The sequence below is a fragment of the Sapajus apella genome, unplaced genomic scaffold (genome assembly GCF_009761245.1).
Source record: "Sapajus apella isolate SASKATOON/1434 unplaced genomic scaffold, GSC_monkey_1.0 scaffold75, whole genome shotgun sequence".
NCBI classification, from domain to species: Eukaryota; Metazoa; Chordata; class Mammalia; order Primates; family Cebidae; genus Sapajus; species Sapajus apella.
In genome coordinates, this window is record NW_022437015.1 from 3,260,578 (window position 1) to 3,283,699 (window position 23,122).

A 23,122-nucleotide genomic window follows, 5' to 3' on the forward strand; every position below is an offset into this window, starting at 1 on the left:
CCATGGAATACAACACAGACATAAAAACTAATGAAATCATGTCATTTGCAGCAATATGGATGCAGCTGGAGGCCATTATCCTAAGCGAATTTACACAGAACCAGAAAAGCAAATACCACATGTTCTCATTTATAATTTGGAGCTAAACATTGGGTACTCATGGACATAAAGATGGCAACAATAGACGCTGGGGGAATATTAAAAGGGGGAAGAATAGAGGTGAGTATGAGTTGAAAAACTAACTGTTGAGTATTATGCTCACTACCTGGGTGACAGGATCATTTGTTTTCCAAACCTCAGCATCATGTAATACACCCATGTAACAAACCTGCATATGTATTCCCAGAATCTAAAATAAAAGTTGAAATTCTAAAATAAACAAACAAGCAAAAATTCATTGTGTGTTACTGAAAACTTGTGGTAATATATTTTTTTATTGATCAGTCCCCAAATCTCTTGCACTCACTAGTTTCATATATTTTAATTCTACATATAAATTATAGAAAAACATATTATTATTTTACATTGTCAATATGTCTGTTTACCCACATATTTATCCTTTCTATTACTGTTCAATTCTTGCAACTCTTCAGTTTCATATAAGAACCTTTCAGTATTTCCTCAACATGGGGGTACTGTTGTTCAATTTATTCAGTATTGTTTTCAGAACATGTATTTATTTTGCCTTCATTTTTGATTTACTATTTCAGTAAGTTAGAATTCCACATTATCAGCTAGCAAATCATTAAATTCCATAAGTGACAAAGTTGTATACAATATAAGACTCACCTCTTTGCACTTTCCTTTTTCTGAAATCATTACTCCTTAAGTCCTCATCGCCTTTATAGGTTTCTGATGCTGTATTGGTAGCCTTTGTTGTCATCAAAGAGTTTCTTTACCTAAATTTCTAGGATGGTTTTCGCAGGGCTGCTACAATGAACTACACATTATTAGAAATGGAACTCTTTGATATCATTATAATGACTTATTGGTATTCCATTTTTAGTACCATAATTTCTTTACTCTTTAGTTATTTAACATTCATATAGGTTTCAGCTGTTATATTAGAACAAATTATATAAGTTTTTTTAGTTAAATATTTGCACATATAGCTTATTTTTTTTTTAGAACGTATTTCTAAAGGTAAAATTTTTAGTTTAGAGAATTGAAAAACTTCAAAATCTCTAGAAATCACTGGACTGTAGATTAGGAATATCTGTTGCTGAAGCTTAGAGAAACATCCTAGGTTTTTTGCACTTCCCACACTGAATAGGCCCTGGGCATAATAACTGCATTGGACTTCACAGAGCCGAAATTGGAGACAGAGATAGTGAAACTTTGTGACTGTAGCCAGTTATTTTCCCTTTCCATAAACAAGTGTAAAAAAAAGTATACTCCCAGAATTTTTACAAGATATTAAGAAAGACCACATGTAATAAATGTTTGCAGCAAGGTACAAACATCAAAAGAGGGTCAATAGTGGTAAGCTGAGTTGTAGTAGTTGTGTGTCAGAAAGCTAGTGTTTTCTCTCTACCTCTCCTCCTCTCTCTCTCCCCCCAACTTCTAAAAACAACCTGCTTGCACTCTTCAGTGTTTTCTTTCTTACTCACTGCTGTCATGCTACTCTCAGTTGGAATGCTTTTCTCATTCTTGTCCTTTTGGTAAATACCTACCCACTCATCTTTTTAAACATCCTCTCTTTTATGAAGCCTTTTCTGCATCTACAGGTAGAACTGACCCTGCCATCCACTGAATTCTTTACAAACTTCTAGAAAATTTGGCTTCACTTTTTCTTTGACTCCAATTTTTACATTGGGTGCTCCTGGATGACAAAGAAATTAACTCTGTAACTTCTGCATAGATGACCAGTGTTTGTTGAATGCATGAATAAGGAGATCAGGGTTGGATCTGCCCAAAAATACTAGAGTAATAGAGCAAAACAGAGCAGGTAGCATCCCTTAACACTGGGTATCTCAACTGACCTTCACGAAAGCTCTATTACAGGAGCAGGTGATTGACATGTCATTGTGGAGAGAAAGAATTAAGCGAATTTTTAAGAGTTTTAGTGGCTTTCTCACTAAAGCCTGGGAAAATTTGGGCTGGGAATGTTGGGCTTTTCAAGCTTGTTCGAAGCTCCCTAATTGGTACTAAATGCCAGGCATTCAGGCCCTCTAGGAAAGAGTTCTTACTAGCTCACAACTTTAAGAGAGCAGTTAGACACATAAAAGGAGAAAGCGATAGAAGAGACAGGGTCAAGGATGGGGATTCTACCCTTCCAGAGACCACGAACATTTTCCTTGAAACAGTTTTGGGAAAATGCAAATCTCAATGATATTTCAGAACTTTCAGAATCTATTAAGTGCTTGGCGCTCTGTGTAGAAGCCTTCTAATCGTACCTTAAATCTGAGTAGTTATTATTATTTCCATTTTTATTCCCTAACCATCTACTCTAAGCTCCTTGTTCCACCCTACGAGTTTCCCTTCTGCTAGTGCTCTCCTTTGGTGCAGAACCACCGCATCCACTTTCTCCGGCCCAGGGAAGGTGCGGGGCGGGGCGAGATCGCCTTGCCGCAGAGCCGGTCTGCGCCTGCGCGGACTGCGGCAGAGGGCGGGGTGTGAGAAGCAGAGTACACTGAGACTAGCGTTCATTGCTGGCCAGTGCCTGCCTTTTTCATCACCTCTAATTTCAGCTTCAGCAAGTTGCTTGGAACTTTGGTTCTGGCAGCAGCAGCAACAGAATTACCGCTAGCGGCAGTTTTGTGCCGAGGCACCTACACACCTCCAGTCCTCTCTGCCAGATCTACGCGCCGGTCGGCAGGACCATGTCTCTGGTAAGCCAGAATTCGCGCCGCCGCCGCCGCCGCGGTGCAAAGGCCACTGCGCACAACAGCGAAATCCAGGCCCCTAATGCCCCCGGGCTCCCCGGTGATGTGCCAGGCTCAGACGTCCCCCAGGGTCCCATCGACTCCCAGATCCTCCAGGGCCTCTGTGCCTCTGAGGGCCCAAGCACCTCCGTTCTGCCCACCTCCGCTGAGGGTCCAAGCACCTTTGTGCCGCCTACCATCTCTGAGGCCTCAAGCGCCTCCGGGCAGCCCACCGTCTCTGAGGGAACTGGCACCTCCGTGCTGCCCACCCCCTGTGAGGGCCTAAGCACCTCTGGGCCTCCCACCATGTCTAAAGGGCTGTGCACATCTGTGACGCTTGCCGCCTCGGAGGGCCAGAACACCTCCAGGCCGCCCACTTCCTCTGAGAAACCGAGCACCTCCTTGCCGCCCACCGTCTCTGAGAGACGGAGCACCTCCGTGCCGCCCACCCCTGGTGAGGGAACGAGCACCTCCGTGCCGCCCACCGCCTTTGAGGGACCAAGCACCTCCGTGGCGTCCACCCTTGCTGAGGGACCGAGCACCTCCGTGCCGCCCACCCCTGGTGAGGAAGCGAGCACCTCCGTGCCGCTCACCGCCACTGAGGGCCTGAACATCTCCGTGCCGGCCACTCCTGATGAGGGACTGAGCACCTCCGTGCTGCCCACCGTCCCTGAGGGCCTGAGCACTTCCGTGCCATCCACCCCTAATGAGGGACCGAGCACCTCCGTGCTGCCTGCCGCCTCTGACAAACAAAGCACCTCCTTAGTGCCCACCCTCAGTAAGGGATCAAGCACCTCTGTGCTACCCACCGCCACTGAGGGCCTGCGCACCTCCGTGCAGCCCACTCCTGGTGAGGGACTGAGCACCTCTGTGCCTCCCATTGCCACCGAGGGACCGAGCACCTCCGTGCCACCCACCGCCTCTGAGGGACCGAGCAGCTCCGTGCTGCCCACCCCTGGTGAGGGAAAGAACACCTCTGTGCCACCCACCGCCTCTGAGGGACTAAGCACCTCCATGGTCCCCAACCCTTATGAGGGACCGAGCCCCTCCGTGCAGGCCACCCCTGGTGAGGGACCGAGCACCTCCGTGCTGCCCACCGCCTCTGATGGACAAAGCACCTCCTTCGTGCCCACCCCTAGTAAGGGATCAAGCACCTCCGTGCCACCCACCACCACTGAGGGCTTGAGCACCTCCGTGCAGCCTACTCCTGGTGAGGGAACGAGCACCTCCGTGCCGCCAACCCCTGGTGAAGGACTGTGCACCTCTGTGCCTCCCACCGCCACTGAGGGACTGAGCGCCACCGTGCCGCCTATTCCTGGTGAGGGACCAAGTACCTTAGTGCAGCCCACCTCCTCCAACGGACCAGGAAGCTCCGTGCTGCCCACCCCTGGTGAGGGCCCGAGCACACTGTTTAGCTCAAATGCTTCTATGGATCGGAATCCCTCCAAGTGCTCCGTTGTTTTGCCAAGCCCTGGGGAATCCAAGGCCTCTGTGGACTCAGACTCTGAGGGTCCTAAGGGTGCAGAAGGCCCTATAGAGTTCCAGGTCCTGAGAGACTGTGAGAGCCCCAACTCCATTACTATTATGGGCCTCAGTACTTCCCGGGTTGCAATTACCCTGAAGCCCCAGGACCCTATAGAACAGAATGTAGCTGAGCTGTTGCAGTTCCTGCTGGTGAAGGATCAGAGCAAGTACCCTATCCGGGAGTCTGAAATGCGGGAATATATTGTTAAAGAATATCGCAACCAGTTTCCTGAGATACTCAGGCGAGCAGCAGCCCACCTGGAGTGCATTTTTAGGTTTGAATTGAGAGAACTTGACCCTGAGGCACACACCTACATTCTGCTCAACAAACTGGGACCTGTGCCCTTTGAAGGGTTAGAAGAGAGCCCAAATGGGCCAAAGATGGGCCTCCTGATGATGATTCTAGGCCAAATATTCCTGAATGGCAACCAAGCCAAGGAGGCTGAGATTTGGGAAATGCTCTGGAGGATGGGGGTGCAGCGGGAAAGGAGGCTTTCCATTTTTGGGAACCCAAAAAGACTTCTATCTGTGGAGTTTGTATGGCAACGTTACTTAGACTACAGGCCAGTAACTGACTGTAAGCCAGTGGAGTATGAGTTTTTCTGGGGCCCAAGATCCCACATAGAAACCACCAAGATGAAAATTCTGAAGTTCATGGCTAAAATATACAACAAAGATCCTATGGATTGGCCAGAGCAATACAACGAAGCTCTGGAAGAAGATGCTGCCAGAGCCTTTGCTGAGGGTTGGCAGGCCCTCCCTCACTTCAGGAGGCCCTTTTTTGAGGAAGTTGCTGGAGAGGTAGCATCCCCTGATTCAGAGGTTTCCAACTATTCCTCAAAATATCCCCCACATTCATGGCCTGAGTCAAGATTGGAGAGCAAGGCAAGGAAGTTGGTACAGTTATTTCTGCTTATGGATTCAACTAAGCTGCCTATACCAAAGAAAGGAATTCTGTACTACATTGGCCGAGAGTGCAGCAAAGTGTTCCCTGACCTCCTGAATCGTGCTGCCCGTACCCTGAACCATGTGTATGGGACAGAGCTAGTGGTACTTGATCCCAGGAATCACTCCTATACCCTGTACAACCGAAGGGAGATGGAAGAAACTGAGGAGATTGTAGATAGTCCAAACAGGCCTGGCAACAACTTTTTGATGCAGGTCCTAAGTTTCATCTTTATAATGGGCAACCACGCCAGGGAGTCTGCAGTCTGGGCCTTTCTGAGAGGCTTAGGGGTTCAATCTGGGAGAAAGCATGTGATTACTTGCAGATATTTGAGTCAGCGCTACATAGACAGTTTGCGGGTTCCAGACAGTGATCCAGTGCAATATGAGTTTGTGTGGGGTCCTAGAGCCCGTCTGGAAACCTCCAAGATGAAAGCCCTGCGATATGTGGCCAGAATCCACAGAAAGGAGCCACAGGACTGGCCACAGCAGTACAGGGAGGCAATGGAAGATGAGGCCAATAGAGCTGATGTTGGGCACAGGCAATTCTTTGTTCACAACTTCAGGTAGAGGAATGCATGGCAGTCAGAGGGGCCTTGCAAGGAGGGGCCTTAGAGACTCAAGTCTCATGTATTGGGTGGGGGTGGGGGGGGTGGGGGTTACATATTGTATTTGGTATTTGTGTTCCAGTTCTATTTATGTCTTCTCATGTTTAGTTCTTGTGTTGTGTCTTGAAATGTTTCAACTGTTTTAATATACTGTCCGATTGGGTAAATGTGATTGACCACTTGCTGTCTCTGTTGTATTTTGGTATGAGTTTTGATAGCTTTATAAAATGTTTTGGAAATATTTCCATCTTGTTGCATTATCTAGAAGAGAATATATAGCATATAGCTATAGATATAGGCTTTTCCTTGAAAGTTTGAACAAATTTGCCAGTAAAATAATCTGGCTTAAAGTGATAAACTAACAAACAAATATAGCAACAACTGAAAAAGCACTCTAAATTGTGGCTGGCTTCCCTTTCTGTCTGCTATTGTATAAAGAATACTGATGTTTACCTGTATTTGCTTTGCTGTATTAAAATGTAATGAAAAATAAAAGATTAATAAAGATAATGCTAATACACTGATTTATTCAACTGCTTTTATATAATGAGCACAGTTGTGTGCCCTATTTATACAAGTAAAAAAGTTTACAAGATATAGTACCTGCCCAAGAATTCAGGGACTGGATAGGGTACAGAGGTAGGTCATTTAAACAAGCAATTTACTATGGTGTACTATGTGCTACAGTAGACTAATAGTGCTATGGTAGTTAAAAAGAGGCACACTTGCCCAATTCCTGGGGTGTTCAAGGTGGTCCTTAAGGAATATGGTGGGTTTGTTTATAAGGAATATAAATGGGGTCCTTTTTTTTTTCTGAGTTGGAGTCTCATTCTGCCGCCTAGGTTGGAGTGCAGTGACACAGTCTCGGCTCACTGCAACCTCCACCTCCTGGGTTCAAGCAATTCTCCTGCCTCAGTCTCTTAAGTAGCTGGGACTACAGGTGTGTGCCAACACACTCAGCTAATTTTTATATTTTTAGTAGAGATGGGGTTTTACTACATTTGCCAGGCTGATCTTGAACTCCTGACCTCATGATCTGCCCACCTCAGCCTCCCAAAGTGCTGGGATTACAGGCATGAGGCACCACACCTGGCCAAGATGGGGTCCTTAATACAATCATGAATTAAACTGATTCAAGGCTGGATTTCAGTCTTCATAATTGCTGGTTGGAAAAAAAGTCAAAGATGTAAGGCCAGAGGGCAGGGGGTATTGTGGCATCAATGGTTTCAATAAGATGCATGAGCCAGCTTTCTCTAAGTTATGCTGTGGTTTTTTAAAAAATACCCAAATCTCAGAGGTTTATGACAAAATTTTGGGCTTATTTTATATCCTCTTCATGGGCTTTCTGTGATTCTGTTTATATTGTCTTCATTCAGACAACCAGGCCAAAAGAGTAAATCATATATGGGACATCTGTTCTTGTGGCAGAGGTAAAAGAGCCATAGTGGAACCATGTGATAGTTTTCAAAGCTTATGCTCAGATATGGCATATTATAGTCATAATCCACTGGCAAAAGCAAGTCACATGGCAAGCTTTATGTCAATGGAATGGGAAGTGTACACTTTCTATAGGGAAAGACATGTAGGAATGGGCCCAGTGGAGAGGAAGAACATATATTTTTGAATAAAAAAATAGTCTACCATATAAGAATTTGGCTTTAGTTATGAGTGAGATGGAAAACTATTTAAGGATTTTGCTCTGAGAAATGGCAGGAAACCACTTAGTTTTGACAGGATTCTTTTGGCTCTCGAATTGAAAAACTAAAAGGGGTGGGGAGGGCAGAAACTCTAATTTTAGCATAGCAGTTTCTTCTTAGCGTACCTATGAAAAAAGGTGTTATTTTCTGAACAAAATTGCATTTAAAGAAATTGAAGCCAGAAAGCCTGTTATCTTTTTAAAAACACCTTGGAAATCAAACTCCATGGTATCAAGGTTAAAAGGCATTAGAACATGGTAGTAAGAGCATGCAGTCTGTAGTCAAAGTGCCTAGGTGCAAATCCTGGCTCTCTCTGATACTAGAGATGAGACCTAAGGCAAGTTACTTAACCCCTTTGTGCCTCCATTTTTTCATCTGTAAAATTGGCATAATAATTTCACCTATGCCATACTGTTGGAGATTAAATATGTTAACATGTAAAACACAACAGCACTTCACATGTAGTTAGCAATATATAAGTGACATTGTTGCAGGTTGATTTTTTACAGGAATGGGACTGTGAAGTGATTTCCTTGCAGAAATTTTACTGGGGAGTGTTTTGGGCTCAAAGCCTGTGGGGAAGCAAGAGAAGCAGAATTGTGTAGAGGGAGAAGTCAAGCAGTGATTCTGTCACAGCAAATAAATTAGCTGATTCTATAGGGAGCTCTGGAGTCGGTGTGGTCCTGCAGAGTTGTTCCAAATTAAGAAAAGGATGCCAAAGCTTTAGCCCACCACACTGACCAGTCATTGGATGCAAAATGCCTCCTGGTATGGGGCTATGACTTTTTGAGAGTCAGTTCTTTTCAGCTAAATGTAATCCCTCAGAAAGATACTCAGCTGAAAACACAGCAGCTGTTATCACCCTCAAGAGCTGGAGGAATGAGCACTGTAATCCTGAAGAGTAGAGGCATCTGGCTAATACATCACAATATCCATTACAGTTGTTGTTGTTTTTGTTGGTTTCTTTCCCCTCTCCTTCCTTCTCTTTAATAATATTTCTTCCTCTCCTTTTTTCTCTTCTTCATCATCCTCATCTTCTTCCCCTTCCCCTTTTCCACCTTCTCCTCCTTGTTATCACTATTACTATTGTTATAATTTAAAAGAATTACATACCTTCTTATCATATTATTGCTATTATTGTTTTTATTATCTATAAAGATTACATATGTTCTCATTGTTCTGCCTGGGCTGTAACACCCCTATCACTGAATTGTTTTACTCTTGGCACAAACTTCCTGAAAGAAAGGCTCTGATAATAGAGCTTCACTTACCTCTTAATTTCTGTGTCAGTTTTCTATTATTTTCATATTTCTTAGTAGACTTGTGTGTTGTCAAATTGTTTCCAGATGATATTACCTAGGCAAGTTTCTTAATTGGTTGTTTGTCATTTAAATATTGCAAAGTATTTTTATCTCAGATAAATTTGATCAACATGCACAAACATTTAGAATATCCCACTAAAGACAATCAGGGAAGAAAATAGTTTTTTTCATGCATTTCTCTCAAAATCAGCCATTTTGGTCTCAGGAAATGTCCGATTAAATGTCTTTGTTCAAATGCACCTGTTAGATTAGGATGCAGACTTTTAAGATTCCATGTGCTCAGTGGAAGATTATGCTCTCATGATCAAATGAATGTGTACTATTTTGTTAAAAACTGTCTTATCATTCTTCATTAAGGTAATGATTATTGAACTGTGTAGTCAAACCCTTGCAAAGAACAACAGTCAGTGTGACTTACTCATTGCAGTGTGCATCTGTGATGGAATGCAAAATCTTCTAAATTTCACAGAAGTCTCTTCTCTTTACATAGAGAGAAATCATGGGTGGGACTCTGGTGATTGTCTTCATATTGTTGTTCAATCTTGTCAATGAATGGTTCTATAAGATTTCCCATTTTGCCTAAGAAATTATGTAGCCACTTAATCCAATGTAAGTAAATGCTAAAGTTCTCTAGGTGATCCACATATCTCAAATGATGACTCATCAAAATGGATTACAAACGATTATTTCCCCAAACTTGAATTTGAGATACAGTCTTAAAAATTGGTAGATGGAAAAGAAAAGATAATTCTGGAAATTCAGAACTGTGATCCTTTGTTGATAGAGTGAATAGTGGAAAAGCAGTAATTTTGAGATGAATGTGGGTTTTTTTTGTTTTGTTTTGTTTTGTTTTTTGATGAGTGAGATAACTTTGCTCTGTCTTCCTGGATTAGAATATTTCAAGTAGTAACAGTGATAGAAATTAGGTAGGTGAATGGAAGTCAATCATATTTTGATGAAAATATGTGAGGCAATAAAATACCCAGTTCTCAGATAATCATTTAAAATGTAAAAAACTACTTTAAAAGGCTAACAAGAAGAAAAAAAAAAAACAATAGCTAAGGTATGAAAGGAAATAAATTAGAAGATACCACGTATTTTTTCAGTGCATTTGCTAAAGTTGAAAAGCAATTATTGTTTCTACTGCTTTCTTCTTTGGAAATGTTATTATTAACATTCAATATTTAACTGAAATTATCTTCTAAGTGTGCTCAGATTTAAAGGATTATTTTTGCTAGCAGAAATCAGAAGAGTACCCTGTCCAGCAGAAGCCAAACTCCTTGAAAGAATGTTTATTTGTGATATCTTCTATTTCTCTTCTACTATTTATTTCTTAACTCAATACAATTAGGTTTTTCTTACACCAATCAACTGCAACTGCTTCTCTCAATGTGTACAGGGACCTACATATAAATTGATAAATCTACCAATCTTTTATCAGACATTACTTCATCCGTGGATTCTGACATAGTTAATATTTTTTTCCTCTTTATATATTTTGCACATGTGAAATACTCTCCTGGCTTTCCTCCTGCCTTTCTTCTTACTGCTTCATCTCCTTTACAGGTTCCTCTCCTCTCAGAATTCTAAAAATACTCCAGGATCAGTCCTTGAACTTATTCACTTTTTTTCTGTTTATATGCTCTCCTTAATCTCATCCATTTATTTCCTAGATTTAAAAAATATTTTATATGCTGAATAGCCCAGAATTTGTAACTCAAGCCTCAGAGTATGTACCCCTATTCTGAATTTCTCTCACGTTCAATTCTTTTCTCAGATTTTCCACTTGGATGTCTAGCATGCACTAATCTCTAACATGCCCAAATCTGAACTTCTGGTATTTATTTACAAACCTGTTCCTTCTACAGATTTTCTCACCTTAATCAATAACCAGTTCATTCTTACAATTGCTTAGCATAAAATCTTGGGCACATACTTAACTGCTTTTTCTTTCATTTTCAGGATATTAGAAAAAAATTATTGTGTCAGCAAAGTATGATGGCTCTGCTCCCAAAATAAGTTGAGAAACTGACAATATCTTGTCAACTCCAGCATTACTACTATGATCATATCTCACCTGTATTATTGCAGTGGGCTTAGAATTTGTCTTCCTACTTCTGACCTAGTATATTTATTTTTAGCACAGTAGCCAGAGGACTTCTATAAGAATGCATTTAACTTGTAGGAGTGACTTATTTTGCTTACGTTAGACACCTTAGCAATATGATCTAGACTGCAATTTCTTTTCTGACTTTATGTCTTATTTTCCTCCCCACTACCGTTATTCAATTTGTTTTTTGACCAAGTCTGACAACCTACTACCTCAGAGCCTTTAAACTTTCTCTTCTCATTGCTTGGAATACCTCAATTAAATGCATGACACGTTCATCTCTTTGTGCTTTTGCTAAAACTACACTACTTAGTAAGTACATTCTATCCAATATTAATTATATAACCCTCCTCCTTGCTTTACTTTTTTTTAGCACTATCATCATCAATAATGTATTTTAAAGAATCAATTTTTGCCTTTGCTGATATTTTTCTAGCTACTTCATTAGCCTCTCCTATGTATTATTTCTACATTTCCAGTTTATATGGTTTCACCTTGATTTTTTTCTACCTCCTGTAGAGTAAAGCTTGGATGACAGATTTTCAACCCATCTTTGTTTACAATATGTGTATCTAGAGATAGAAATTTCTTTTTCTCACTGCTTCTTGTAGCATCCCATAAAATATTTTGTCTCCATACTTATCCATCTTAAAATTCATTCTCATGAATATAAACTACACATATAAACTTATGTATGAATAAAAACACACAAAATTATCTCTATATATTACTTCTATGTGATATATACACAGGTATTTGAATGGAAAAATATGCTCCTTATTCAGAATTGCAATGGCATCATCTGTTCTTTTTTGTTAATAAATAATATTTGTACATACTTATGGAATACATATGATATTTTGTTACATGCATAGGATGTGTAATGATCAAGTCAGAATACTTAGGATATCCACTACAACAATTATTTATTATTTCTATGGGTTGAGAACATTTCAAGTCCTTGCATCTAGCTACATTGAATGTAGAATATATTGTTAATAACTATAGCCACCCTACTTTACTATTAAACATTATAACTTTGTCTTTCTATCCAACTGTATCTTTTTAACCATTAACCGACATTTGTTCACTCCCTCACACACACATCCACATCTTTCCCAACCTCTGTTAAATATAATTCTACTCTCTACCTCCATGAGATCACCTTTTTTAACTCCCACATATGAGTACATGAGATATCTGTATTTCTGTGTCATAACATTATGTTATTTCACGTAACATAATGGCCTCCAGTTTCATCCACATTGCTACAAATGATATTATTTATTTTTCAAGGCCAAATAGCATTCCATTTTGCAAATATGCAACATTTTCTTCATACACTCATCCATCGAAGGGCACTTAGTTTGATTCCATATCAAGGCTGTTGTGAATACTGCTGAAATGAACATGGAGATTCAATAAACACGAGTCCCTTTGATATATTTATTTCCTTTCCTTTGGATAGACACCCAAAGGAGAGGAAATAAATATGTGAAATGGGTGGATCTTATGGCAGTTCTGTTTTCAGTAGTTTGGTTTTCTTTTTTTTTTTTGAGAAATCTTCATCCTGTTTTTTTTTTAAATATATAATGGCTATACTAATTTACATTCCCATCAACAATGTGTAAGTGTTCCATTTTCTCTGCATCTTCCCCAGCATCTGTTATTTTTTCTCTTTCTGATAATAATTTTAGCTGGGGTAAGGTAATATTTCATTGTGGTTTTCATATGCATTCCTTCATGTTTAGTGATGGCAAGCAGTTTTTCATATACTGTTTGGCTATTTGCATGTATTTTAAAATAATGTCTATTTAGATCCTTCGCCCACTTTCCAATAGAATAGTTTGTTTTTGATACTGAGTTGTTTGAATTCATTGTATATTATGAATATTAGTTCCTTGTCAGATGAATCTTTTGGAAATATTTTCTCCCATTCAACAAGTTATTTCTTCACTTTGCCAATTGTTTGCTTTGATGTGCAGAAGAATTTTAATATAATATTTTCCCAGTTGTCTATTTTTTTACTTGATTATCTGTGCTTTTGGGATCTCAGCCATAAACTCTTTGCATAGACCAATATCCTAGAGGGTTTCTCCTCTTTATAGTAGTTTTATAATTTTGGGTCTTATATTTAAATCTTTAATTCATATTGAGTTACTTTTTTATATGGTAAGAGATCAGGTCCTTTCGTTCTTCTGCATACGGATATCCCATTTTTCCAGGACTGCTTATTGAAGAAGGTATCCTTTCCTCTTTCCGAAAGGGAAATATTGAATACTCCTCTTTAAGTATGTTCCTGGTGCCTTTGTCAAAAATCAGTTAACTATAAAATTATTTCTGGGTTATGTATTCTCTTTCATTGGTCTATGTGTCTGTTTTTATACCAATACCTTGCTGATTTGGTTACTACAGCCTTATATCTTTTGAAATCAGGTAGTATGCTTCCTTCAGCTTTGTTTTATTCAATATTGCTTTGTTTATTCAGGCCCTTTCTTGGTTCCATACAAATCTTAGAATTTTTTTTTTTTCTATATTTGTAAGAAATGTCACTGGTATTTTGACAGGGTTTGCATTGAATCTGGACATTCCTTTGAGTAGTATGATAATTTAAAAAATATCAATTCTTCTGATTTATGAGCATGGGGTGTTCTATAGTTTGTATGTTTGTCTCCTCCAAATCTGATGTTGAAATTTAATCCTCAATGTTGGAGGTGGGCCTAATGGAAAGTGTTTTGATCATGAAGGTGGATCTCTCATGAATAGATTAATGCTCTCCCAGGAGAGGGCATGTGAGTGAGTTTTTACTCTATTAGCTCCTGGGAGAGCTGGTTGTTAAAGAAAAAACAAAAACAAACAAACAAAAAATGGCACCATCCCCCTCTCTCATGCTTCCTTTCATGCCATGTAATCTCTGCACAAGCCAGCTCTCCTTCTCTTTTCCCTTTCTTTCTCCATGAATGCAATCATTTCAAGGCCCTTGGCAGATGCAGGTACTGGTGGCAAGCTTCTTGTATAGCCTATAGAACCATGATTCAAATAAATCTTTTATCTTTATAAGTAACACAGACTCAGGTGTTCCTTTATAGAAACACAAACAAACTAAAACAAGATGTCTTTCTATTTATGTCTTTGTTAATTTCTTTCTTCAGTGTTTTGTAGTTTTCCCTGTAGAGGTCTTTCACCTTCTTAGTTAAATTTATTCCTAGGAATTTTATTTTTTGTAAATTGGATATTTTCGATTCATTTTTCAGATAGTTAATTATTGGTGTGCAGAATAGCTATTGATTTTATATGTTGATTTTCTATTCTGCAACTTTATTGAACTTGCTTATCAGATCTAAGAAGTTTTTTTGTTGTTGTTGTTGTTTTGTTTTGTTTTATGGAACCTTTAGGTTTTGCTAAATATGAGATCATTTCATCTGCAAAGGCAGATTATTTGTCTTCCTCTTTTTCAATTTGGATGCCTTTCATGTCTTTCCATGGCCTGATTGCTCTGACTAAGACTTCTAGTACCATGTTTAATAAGACTAGTGACAGTGAGGTGGGCATCTTTGTCTAATTTCAGTTCTTAGAGGTAAGATTTTCAGCTTTTCCTTGTTCAGTATTATGTTAGCTGTGGGTTTGTCATATATGGCCTTTATTATGTTGAGTTATGTTCCTTCTATGCCTCATTTGTTTCGAACTTATTATAATGAAGGGATATTAAATTTCATCAAATAATTTATCTGTATCTATTGAGATGATAATACAATTTTCATCCTTCTTTCTATTGATTTGATGCATCATATTTATTGATTTTTATATGTAGAACCATCCTTGCATCCCTGGGATGAATCCCGCTTCTTCTTGATGTATTATCTTTTGGATGTGCTGTTGTATTCAGTTTGCTAGTATTTTGTTGAGAACTTTTGCATCTATATTAATCAAGGATAGTGGCCTGTAGTTTTATTTTTTTGTCATGCTCTTGTTTGGTTTTGATATTAGGGTAATGCTGACTTTAAATAACAAATTAGAAAGAATTTCCTTCCTTTTCTGATTTTTGGAATGGTTTGAGGAGAATTGGTTTTAGTTCTTCTCTAGAAGTTTGGTAAAGTTTGGCAGCAAAGTCAAAAGGTCCTAGACTTTTCTTTTTTGGGAGACTTTTTATTACTGATTCAGTCTCATTACCTATTATTGTCTGTTTAGTGTTTTTACTTCTTCCTGATTCAATCTTGATAGGTTGTATGGTTCCAGAATTTTATTCATTTCTTCAAGGCTTTCCAGTTTCTTAGTGTATAGTTGTTCATAGTAATATCTGACAATCCTTTGTATTTCTGTGGTATCAATTGTAAGGACTGTTTTTTTTAATTCTGATTTTACTTCATCTTTTTTTCCTTGGTTAGTCTGGCTAGTGGTTTATTGGTTTTATCTTTTTAAAAAATCTACTTATTATTTTGTTGATTTTTTGGTTTTCAGTCAATTTTATTTAACTCTGCTCTGATTTTTCTTATGTATTTATTTCTACTAATTTTTTGTTTAGTTTGTTCTTACATTTCTAGTTCTTGAGGTGCATTGTTAGACTGTTTATTTAAAAATATTTCTTATTTTGATGTAGACATTTATTCCTATAAAATTCCCCTCTTAGCATTGATTTTACTGTATCTTATAGGTTTTTGTATATTGTGTTTTCACTTTCATTTGTTTCAAGAATATTTATCATTTTCTTCTTAATTTCTTCATTGACCCGGTGGTTCTTCAGGAGCATGCTTAATTTCCATGAATTTGTACAATTTCTAAAGCCCCTCTTGCTATTGACTCTTAGTTTTATTTCCTTGTGATCTAAGAAAATACTTGATATGATTGCTATTTAAAAATTTTTGTTGACTTGTTTTGTGGTCTAACATATAGACTATCCTGGAGAATGTTTCATGTGCTGATGACAGGAATGTGTAGGCTGCAACTGTTGGGTGAAATGTTCTATAAATGTCTGTTAGGCATATTTGGTTTGTTGTACAATGTAAATTCAATGTTTCTTTGTTGCTTTGTGTCTAGATGATCTCTCTAATGCTAAGAGTGGGGTGTTAATGTCCTCAGCTGTAGCTGTATTGGAGTCTATCTCTCTCTTCCAATCTAATAATATGTGCTTTATATATCTGAATGCTCTGGTGTTGGGTGCATATAAATTTGTAATTGGTATATCTTCTTATTGAATTGATGTCTTTATCATTATATAGAGAATTTCTTTGTCTTTTTTTTTTTTTTTACTGTTTCTGACTTAGATTATATTTCACCTGACATCATTATAGCTACTTTTACTTGTTTTTGTTTTCCATTTGCATGAACAATTTATGTATTTATTTTTTAATATGTGTATTCTTAAAGGTGAAGTAAGTTGCTTGTAGGCATAATATAGTTAAGTGATATTTTCTTATCCATTCAGCCAGTCTATATCTTTTAAGTGGAAAATGTCATCTGTATACATTCAAGGTTTCTATTCATATGTGAAGATTTATTCATTTCCTTTTGTTGATTGTTTTCTGGTTGTTTTGTATATTCTTTTTTCATTTCTGTATCATTTTTTGTTTCTTTATGGTTTTGTGGTTTTCTACGGTGGTCACATTTGAGTTCTTTCTGTTTCTCATTGGTGTGTCTGCTCTACCAGTTAGTTTTATACTTTCTTCTGTTTTCATGAGGGTAGATATCTCCCTTTTGACTCTACTTGTGGGACTTCTTTAGTAGTTCTTGTAGGACTGATATTGTGCTAATGAATTCTGTCAGTTTTTGATTGTCTGGGAAAGTATGTCTTTTTATTTATAAATAATTAACTTTACTGATTATACTAATGTTAGTAAAGAGCTGTTTTCCTTGAAACACTTTGATATTATCTCATTCTCTTCTGGCCTGCAAGATTTCTCTTGTAAAATTCACTGTTATTCTGATGGAGGTTCCCTAACGTGACTAGATGGTTTTCTCTTGATGTTTAAAGAATTCTATCATTTTCTTTAACTTTGGACAGTTTCACTATAATGTGTTGGGGGATAAAAGCTTTTTGAATTTTATCTACTTGGGGATCTCTGAACTTCCTGTATCTGGATGTTTAAATCTCTTGCTAGACTTGAGAAGTTTTCAGCTATTATATGATTTAATAGGTTTTTATGCCATAAACTTATCTACACCTTGTGGGACACCCCAAATTCAGATATTTGATCACTTTTTGGTGTCCTGTATATCTTGCAGGCTTATTGTATTTCTTTTTTAAAAAATTTTATTTATTATACTTTAAATTCTGGGGTACCTGTGCAGATCGTGCAGGTTTGTTCCATAGGTATACATGTGCCATGGTGGTGGTTTGCTGCATCTAAGGCCTCGTCATCTTCATTAGGTATTTTTCCTAATGCTATCCCTTTCCACTCCCCTTACCCCCTGCTATTCCCCCTGACCAGCCAACCCCCAGTGTGTGATGTTCCCTTCCCTGTGCCCATGTGTTCTCATTGTTCAACACCCACTTATGAGTGAGAACATTTGGTGTTTGGTTTTCTGTCCTTGTGTCAGTTTACTGAGAATGATAGTTTCCAGCTTCATCCATGTCCCTGCAAAAGACATGAACTCATCCTTTATTTATGGCTGCATAGTATTCCGTGGTGTATATGTACCACATTTTCTTTATCCAGTCTACCCTTGGTGGGCATTTGGGTTGGTTCCATGTCTTTGTTATTGTAAACAGTGCCACAATAAACATATGTGTACATGTGTCTTTGTAATAGAATGATTTATAATCCTTTAGGTATATACCCAGTAATGAGATTGCTGGGTCAAGTGGTATTTCTATTTCTAGATCCTTGAGGAATCGCCACACTATCTTCCACAATGGTTGAATTAATTTATACTCCCACCAACAGTGTAAAAGCCTTCCTATTTCCCCACATCCTCTCCAGCATCTGTTGTCTCCTGATTTTTTAAATGATCATCATTCTAACTGGTGTGAGGTGGTATCAATGTGGTTCTGATTTGCATTTCTTTTATTCTTTTATTGATCAGACTAGATTATTTTGAAAGACCCATCTTCAAATTCTGAAATTCTTCTGCTTGATTTTGGCTATCTTTGAAGTTCTCAGTTGTATTTTTTTATTTTATTCATTGAATTCTTCAGTTCTAAGATTTATGTTTGGTGTTTTATTTATGGTTCAATAGAACCAAATAGTTCTTTTCTAATGATATCTATCTCTTTGGTGAATTTCCCATTTATATTCTGAATTGCTTTTCTGACTTTTTGGTATTGTTTATCTGTTTTCTCTTGTATCTCAATAAGCTTCTTTAATATCATAATTTTGAATTCTCTTCAGACAATTAATGAATTTATTTTGTGCTGAAATCTGTTATTGGACAATTATTGTTTTCTGTTGGATGTATCATATTTCTTTACTTTTCATGTCCTTGTGTCCTTTTGTTGATATCTGTGTATTAGATGTAATAGTCACTTTTTTTTAATCGGCTTTTATTTTATTATTATTATTATTATTTTTCGATAGAGTCTTGCTCTGTTGCCCAGGCTGGAGTGCAGTGGTGTGATCTCAGCTCACTGAAATCTCTGCTTTCTTGGTTCAAGTGATTTTCTCACCTCAGCCTCCTGAGTAGCTGGAACTACAGGCATGTGCCACCCCGCCCAGCTAATTTTTAAATTTATTTTTAGTAGAGATGGGATTTCACCATGTTGGTCAGGCTTGTCTCAAACTCCTGACCTCAAATGATCCACCTGCCTCAGCCTCCCAAAGTGGTGAGATTATAGGCTTGGACCCATGCCTGGCCTGTATTGGCTTTTATAGGAGAAGAATTTTCTTATAGATCTATCTGTGCTGTTGGTTGGTAGGCAGCTTTGATTCTGGATTTGTGCAGTAGTGTAGCCTTCATATGATTTCTTTGACTGTAACCAGTGTCAGTGGTGTCTGTGATTCCCTCAGTGGGTTAGGCTAAAGTTGTTAATAGAGGTTATAGTCAAATTTTGCTGGAGATGAGACCCTGGGGAGGTCAGTCCTCAGATCCCAGGGGTGGCAGCTGTGGACTGAGTATTCCATTTCTTGTTCTTTTGGCAGCAGTGAGTGGGGTAGGTGGTTGAGTTGTAGGATCCTTAAGCAGCATTTTTGCTGTGGATTATGGCAGTAATGGTGGCAGGACAATCATTGGGCTTCCAGGTGGCACTTGCTGTTAGTGGTGGCTGTGATGGAATGGGTGGGCCAGTCCCTAAGCCCCCAGATGGTTGATGTGGGTGGGAGCCAGCAATGTTAGTAATGGCAGGCTGGGCAGTTCTGTCTCCATGACTCCAGGAGGATTGTCCAAATGCCAGTGGTGGTGGATCAGGTGGGGCAATATTCAGGCCTCTTGACAGCATGCTGGATGCCAGCAGCATGTTTTGTGAGCCTGTTGTAAGGCTCCCTCATTGTGTGCTTGCAGGAACAGGGTGTTCAACAGGGTGGGGCAATTCCTAGGTCTCCAGGTGATATGCTTGGGCACTGGAAGGGCAGCTCCAGGTGGTGCAGTCTTGTTCTCAGGTCCCCCTGCTGTTTCACATTCTTGATTATTCACAGTCGTGGGTGCGATAGAGCAAGCCCTAGGCCTCCAAAAGGCATGCTAGGGCACTGGCAACAGCAGGTATTATTGAGCTGTCATTATGCTCTCTGTTGGTATGGGTGTGTGCTTGGGGCAACTGATGGGGCAAGACAATTCCCAGACCCCTGCAAAACATGATTGGGCACTGAAGAAAGCAGTGCCAGGCTGGGTTGTCCTGTCTTCAGACTTCCTGGTGGTGTGCACAGACATAGGCTGTGGTGAGCAGGTCAGGGAGATCCCCAGGTTGCAGGCAGCTCGCTTGGGTGATGATGCCAGTAGCAGCAGTTGATGGGAAAATCCTGTCTTCAAAGGATGTGCAAGTGTGTAATGACCCTACTGCTTGGAGGAAATGAGTTTGCTGTCTATGGTAACTGCCTCAGATACATGAGTTGCATGCTCTGAAGAGCATGGGTGTCAGCCTCTTGTAGAAGCAGTAGCTATGGTGGCTTAGAGGACATCCTGTCTTCAGGGTGCATGCAAGTTCATAGCAATCCTACTGCTGAGGGGAGTGAGGTTGCTGTCAATGATAGTAGCCCCCGGTAGGTAGGTTTCAGGCTCTGGGGAGTTTGCACCTCTGTTCTTTTTGTCTTAGGTGCAGCGTCTTTGGCGTGCCACCACCCTTTCACTGGTGTGCAGGACAATGTGTGTGCTAGAGCTCTGGGAACCCTGCTGCTCTGCTGGGCCTAACCAGTGTTTTACCATGTCAGCCCTGAGAGTGGACATGGGGGGATGTCAGTGGGGCTCCAGGGCTATGGAAATCCAGAGTCTTTGGGGTCCCAGAGCAAGATCCAGTTGGGCGGGGACCAGTTTTTCAAAACCGTGCTGTGCTGCAGCTGCCTAGGACTCAGGGGTTGTGTGAGACCCAGTGTAAGCTCTTTCTCTGGAGTGATACTGCCACAGTGACTCCAGAGGTCCAGGACTCAGGAATCACAGGAGTTGAGGGGTTCTCCTATGACTAGGATTACAGGAGTCTGCAATGAGAATATAAGCCACCGGCAGTCTTTCATTTACCCTTACACCACAACTGGAAACCCTCTGTGGGTTCCCTGCTGCTCCTGGCCAGGCTATTTTTCTTATCTTCTTCTCCTTTGGTACCTCAGGTGTGTTCTGTCACTTCACTACTGAATTCTAACATTTTTTTCTCATATGTTTGTTTAAAATGTGATTATCTACTTGTTATTTTGGCTCTTTTTTGTGGAGAAACCCAGTGTTCTGTGCCTCTAGTCATCCATGTTGAAAGCAGTAAGTAAAGTTTATTTTTCAATTGATAAGTAAATATTATATATATTTATGGTGTATAGCCTGATGTTTTGATATACATATACATTGTGGAATGGGTAATACAGGCTATTTAATATATGCATTACCTCATGCAAATATTTTTTTTTTTTTCTGGTAAAAACACTTAAAATATACTCTTAGCAATTTTCAAGAATACAATATATTATTATTAGCTGTAGTCACCATAATATACAATAGATCTCTTGAACTTATTTCTTTTTTCTAAATGAAAGTTTATGTCCTCTGACTAACATCTTCACATTACCTTCACCCTTCAATGTCTGATAACCACCATTTTACTGTACATCTATGAATTTGACTTATTTATGAATTACACACAATGAGATTGTGCAGTATTTGCCTTTCTTTGCCTGGCATATTTCAGTTAACAAAATGTCCACCAAGTTTATCTATGTTATCAAAATGATAGGTTTGTCCTCTTTTTAAATGTTTTTGAATCTTTTATACTATTTTTATGATGGCTAAGTGATACTCACTAACAGTGTACAAGAATTCCCTTTTCTCCAAATTCTCCCCAATACTTGTTATTATTTATTATCTTTGTAATAACCATCCTGAGAGGTTTGACTTGATAGTTTATTGTGATTTTAATTTACATTTTCTAAATAATTAGTGAAATTGAGCATCTTAAAAATTATATATGATTAAAATGGGAATATAAATATATATATATACATATATATGTGTATAAACATTATTGTGAGAACATAGTAAGTATATATATTTATGGGGTCCATGAGATGTTTTGATACAGGCATGCAATGCATAATAATCAGACCATAGGAAATAAAATATCCATTACCTCAAGTATGTATTCTTTGTGTTACAAACAATCCAATTATACTCTCTCAGCTATTTAAAAAGGTACAATTAAATTATTATTTACTATAGTTACCCTATTTACTATAGTTACCGCACAATAGAGTAGCTATAGTAAATAGCATTTACTATAGTAAATAAAATGCCTCACTAGCATTTTTTAGCTTGACTTTTAAATTTAAGCCATTTTAACTGGGGTGAGATGATATCCCACTGTAGCTGTGATTTGCATTTCTCTGATGATCCATGAGTTTGAGCACTTTTATATGTATTTATTTGCCATTTGTATCTTTTCTTTTGAGAAATGTCCATTCAAAATTTTTGCCAATTTCTCAATCAGATTATTAGGTTTTTTGTTTCCTATAGAGTTGTTTGATTTCCTTACATATTTAGGTTATTAATTTCTTGTCAGATGGGTAGTTTGCAAATATTTCTTCCCAATCTTTGGGTTGTTTATTTGCTTTGTTGATTGTTTCCTTTGCTGTGCAGAAGCTTTTAACTTGATGCGATCCCATTTTTCCATTTTTGCTTTGGTTTCCTGTCCTTGGGGGATATTACCTAAGAAATGATTGCCCAGACCAACACCATGGAGATTTTCTCCAATGTGTTCTTGTAGTAGTTTTATATTTTGAGGTCTTAGATTTAAGTCATTAATACATTTTGATTTGATTTTTGTATATGACTATAAATAAGGGTTTTGTTTCATTCTTCTGCATGTGGATATCCAGTTTTCCTAGCAGCGTTTATTGAACATGCTGTCTTTTCCCCAATACATGTTCTTGAAATCTTTGTCGAAAATGAGTTCACTGTAGATGTATGAATTGGTTTGTTGGTTCTCTATTCTGCTCCACTGGTCTATGTTTCTGTTTTTATGCTGTTACCATGTTGTTTTGGTTACTATAGCTGGTAGTATAATTTGAAGAAAGGTAATGTGATTCTTGCAGTTTTGCTCATTTTGCTTAGAATAGCTTTGGCTCTTCTGGGTCCGTTTTAGAATTGTGTTTTTTATTTCTGTGAAGAATGTCATTGGTATTTTGACAGGGGTGGCATTTTATCTGTAGATTGCTTTGGGTAGTGTGGACATTTTAACAATATTAATTCTTCCAATCAATAAACATGAAATATTCTTCTATTTTTGGTGTCCTCTTTGATTTTTTTATCTGTGTTTTATAGTTTTTATTATAGCAATTTTTGAATTATTTGCTTAATTCCTAGGCATTTTATTTTATTTGTGGCTATTACAAATGGGATTACTTTTTAATTTCTTTTTTAGATTTTTTACTACTGGCATATAGAAATGCTACAGATTTTTGTGTGCTAATTTTGTATCCTCCAACTTTACTAA

The 23,122-nt window shown here is 38.6% G+C and overlaps 1 protein-coding gene across 2 annotated transcripts; it reads left to right on the forward strand.

Moving 5' to 3' along the window:
• The first annotated feature begins 2,578 nt into the window (after positions 1-2,578).
• Positions 2,579-6,457, forward strand: MAGEE1 (MAGE family member E1). Of its 2 annotated transcripts, XM_032251333.1 has the most exons (2): positions 2,579-3,741; positions 3,922-6,457. In XM_032251333.1, exons 1-2 carry the CDS (start codon positions 2,823-2,825, stop codon positions 5,901-5,903), a joined length of 2,901 nt encoding a protein of 966 aa, XP_032107224.1. In that variant the 5' UTR covers positions 2,579-2,822; the 3' UTR covers positions 5,904-6,457. The 2 variants fall into 2 exon arrangements, with proteins under 2 accessions (XP_032107224.1, XP_032107223.1); XM_032251332.1 differs by having other exon boundaries at positions 2,579-6,457.
• The last annotated feature ends 16,665 nt before the right edge of the window (positions 6,458-23,122 follow it).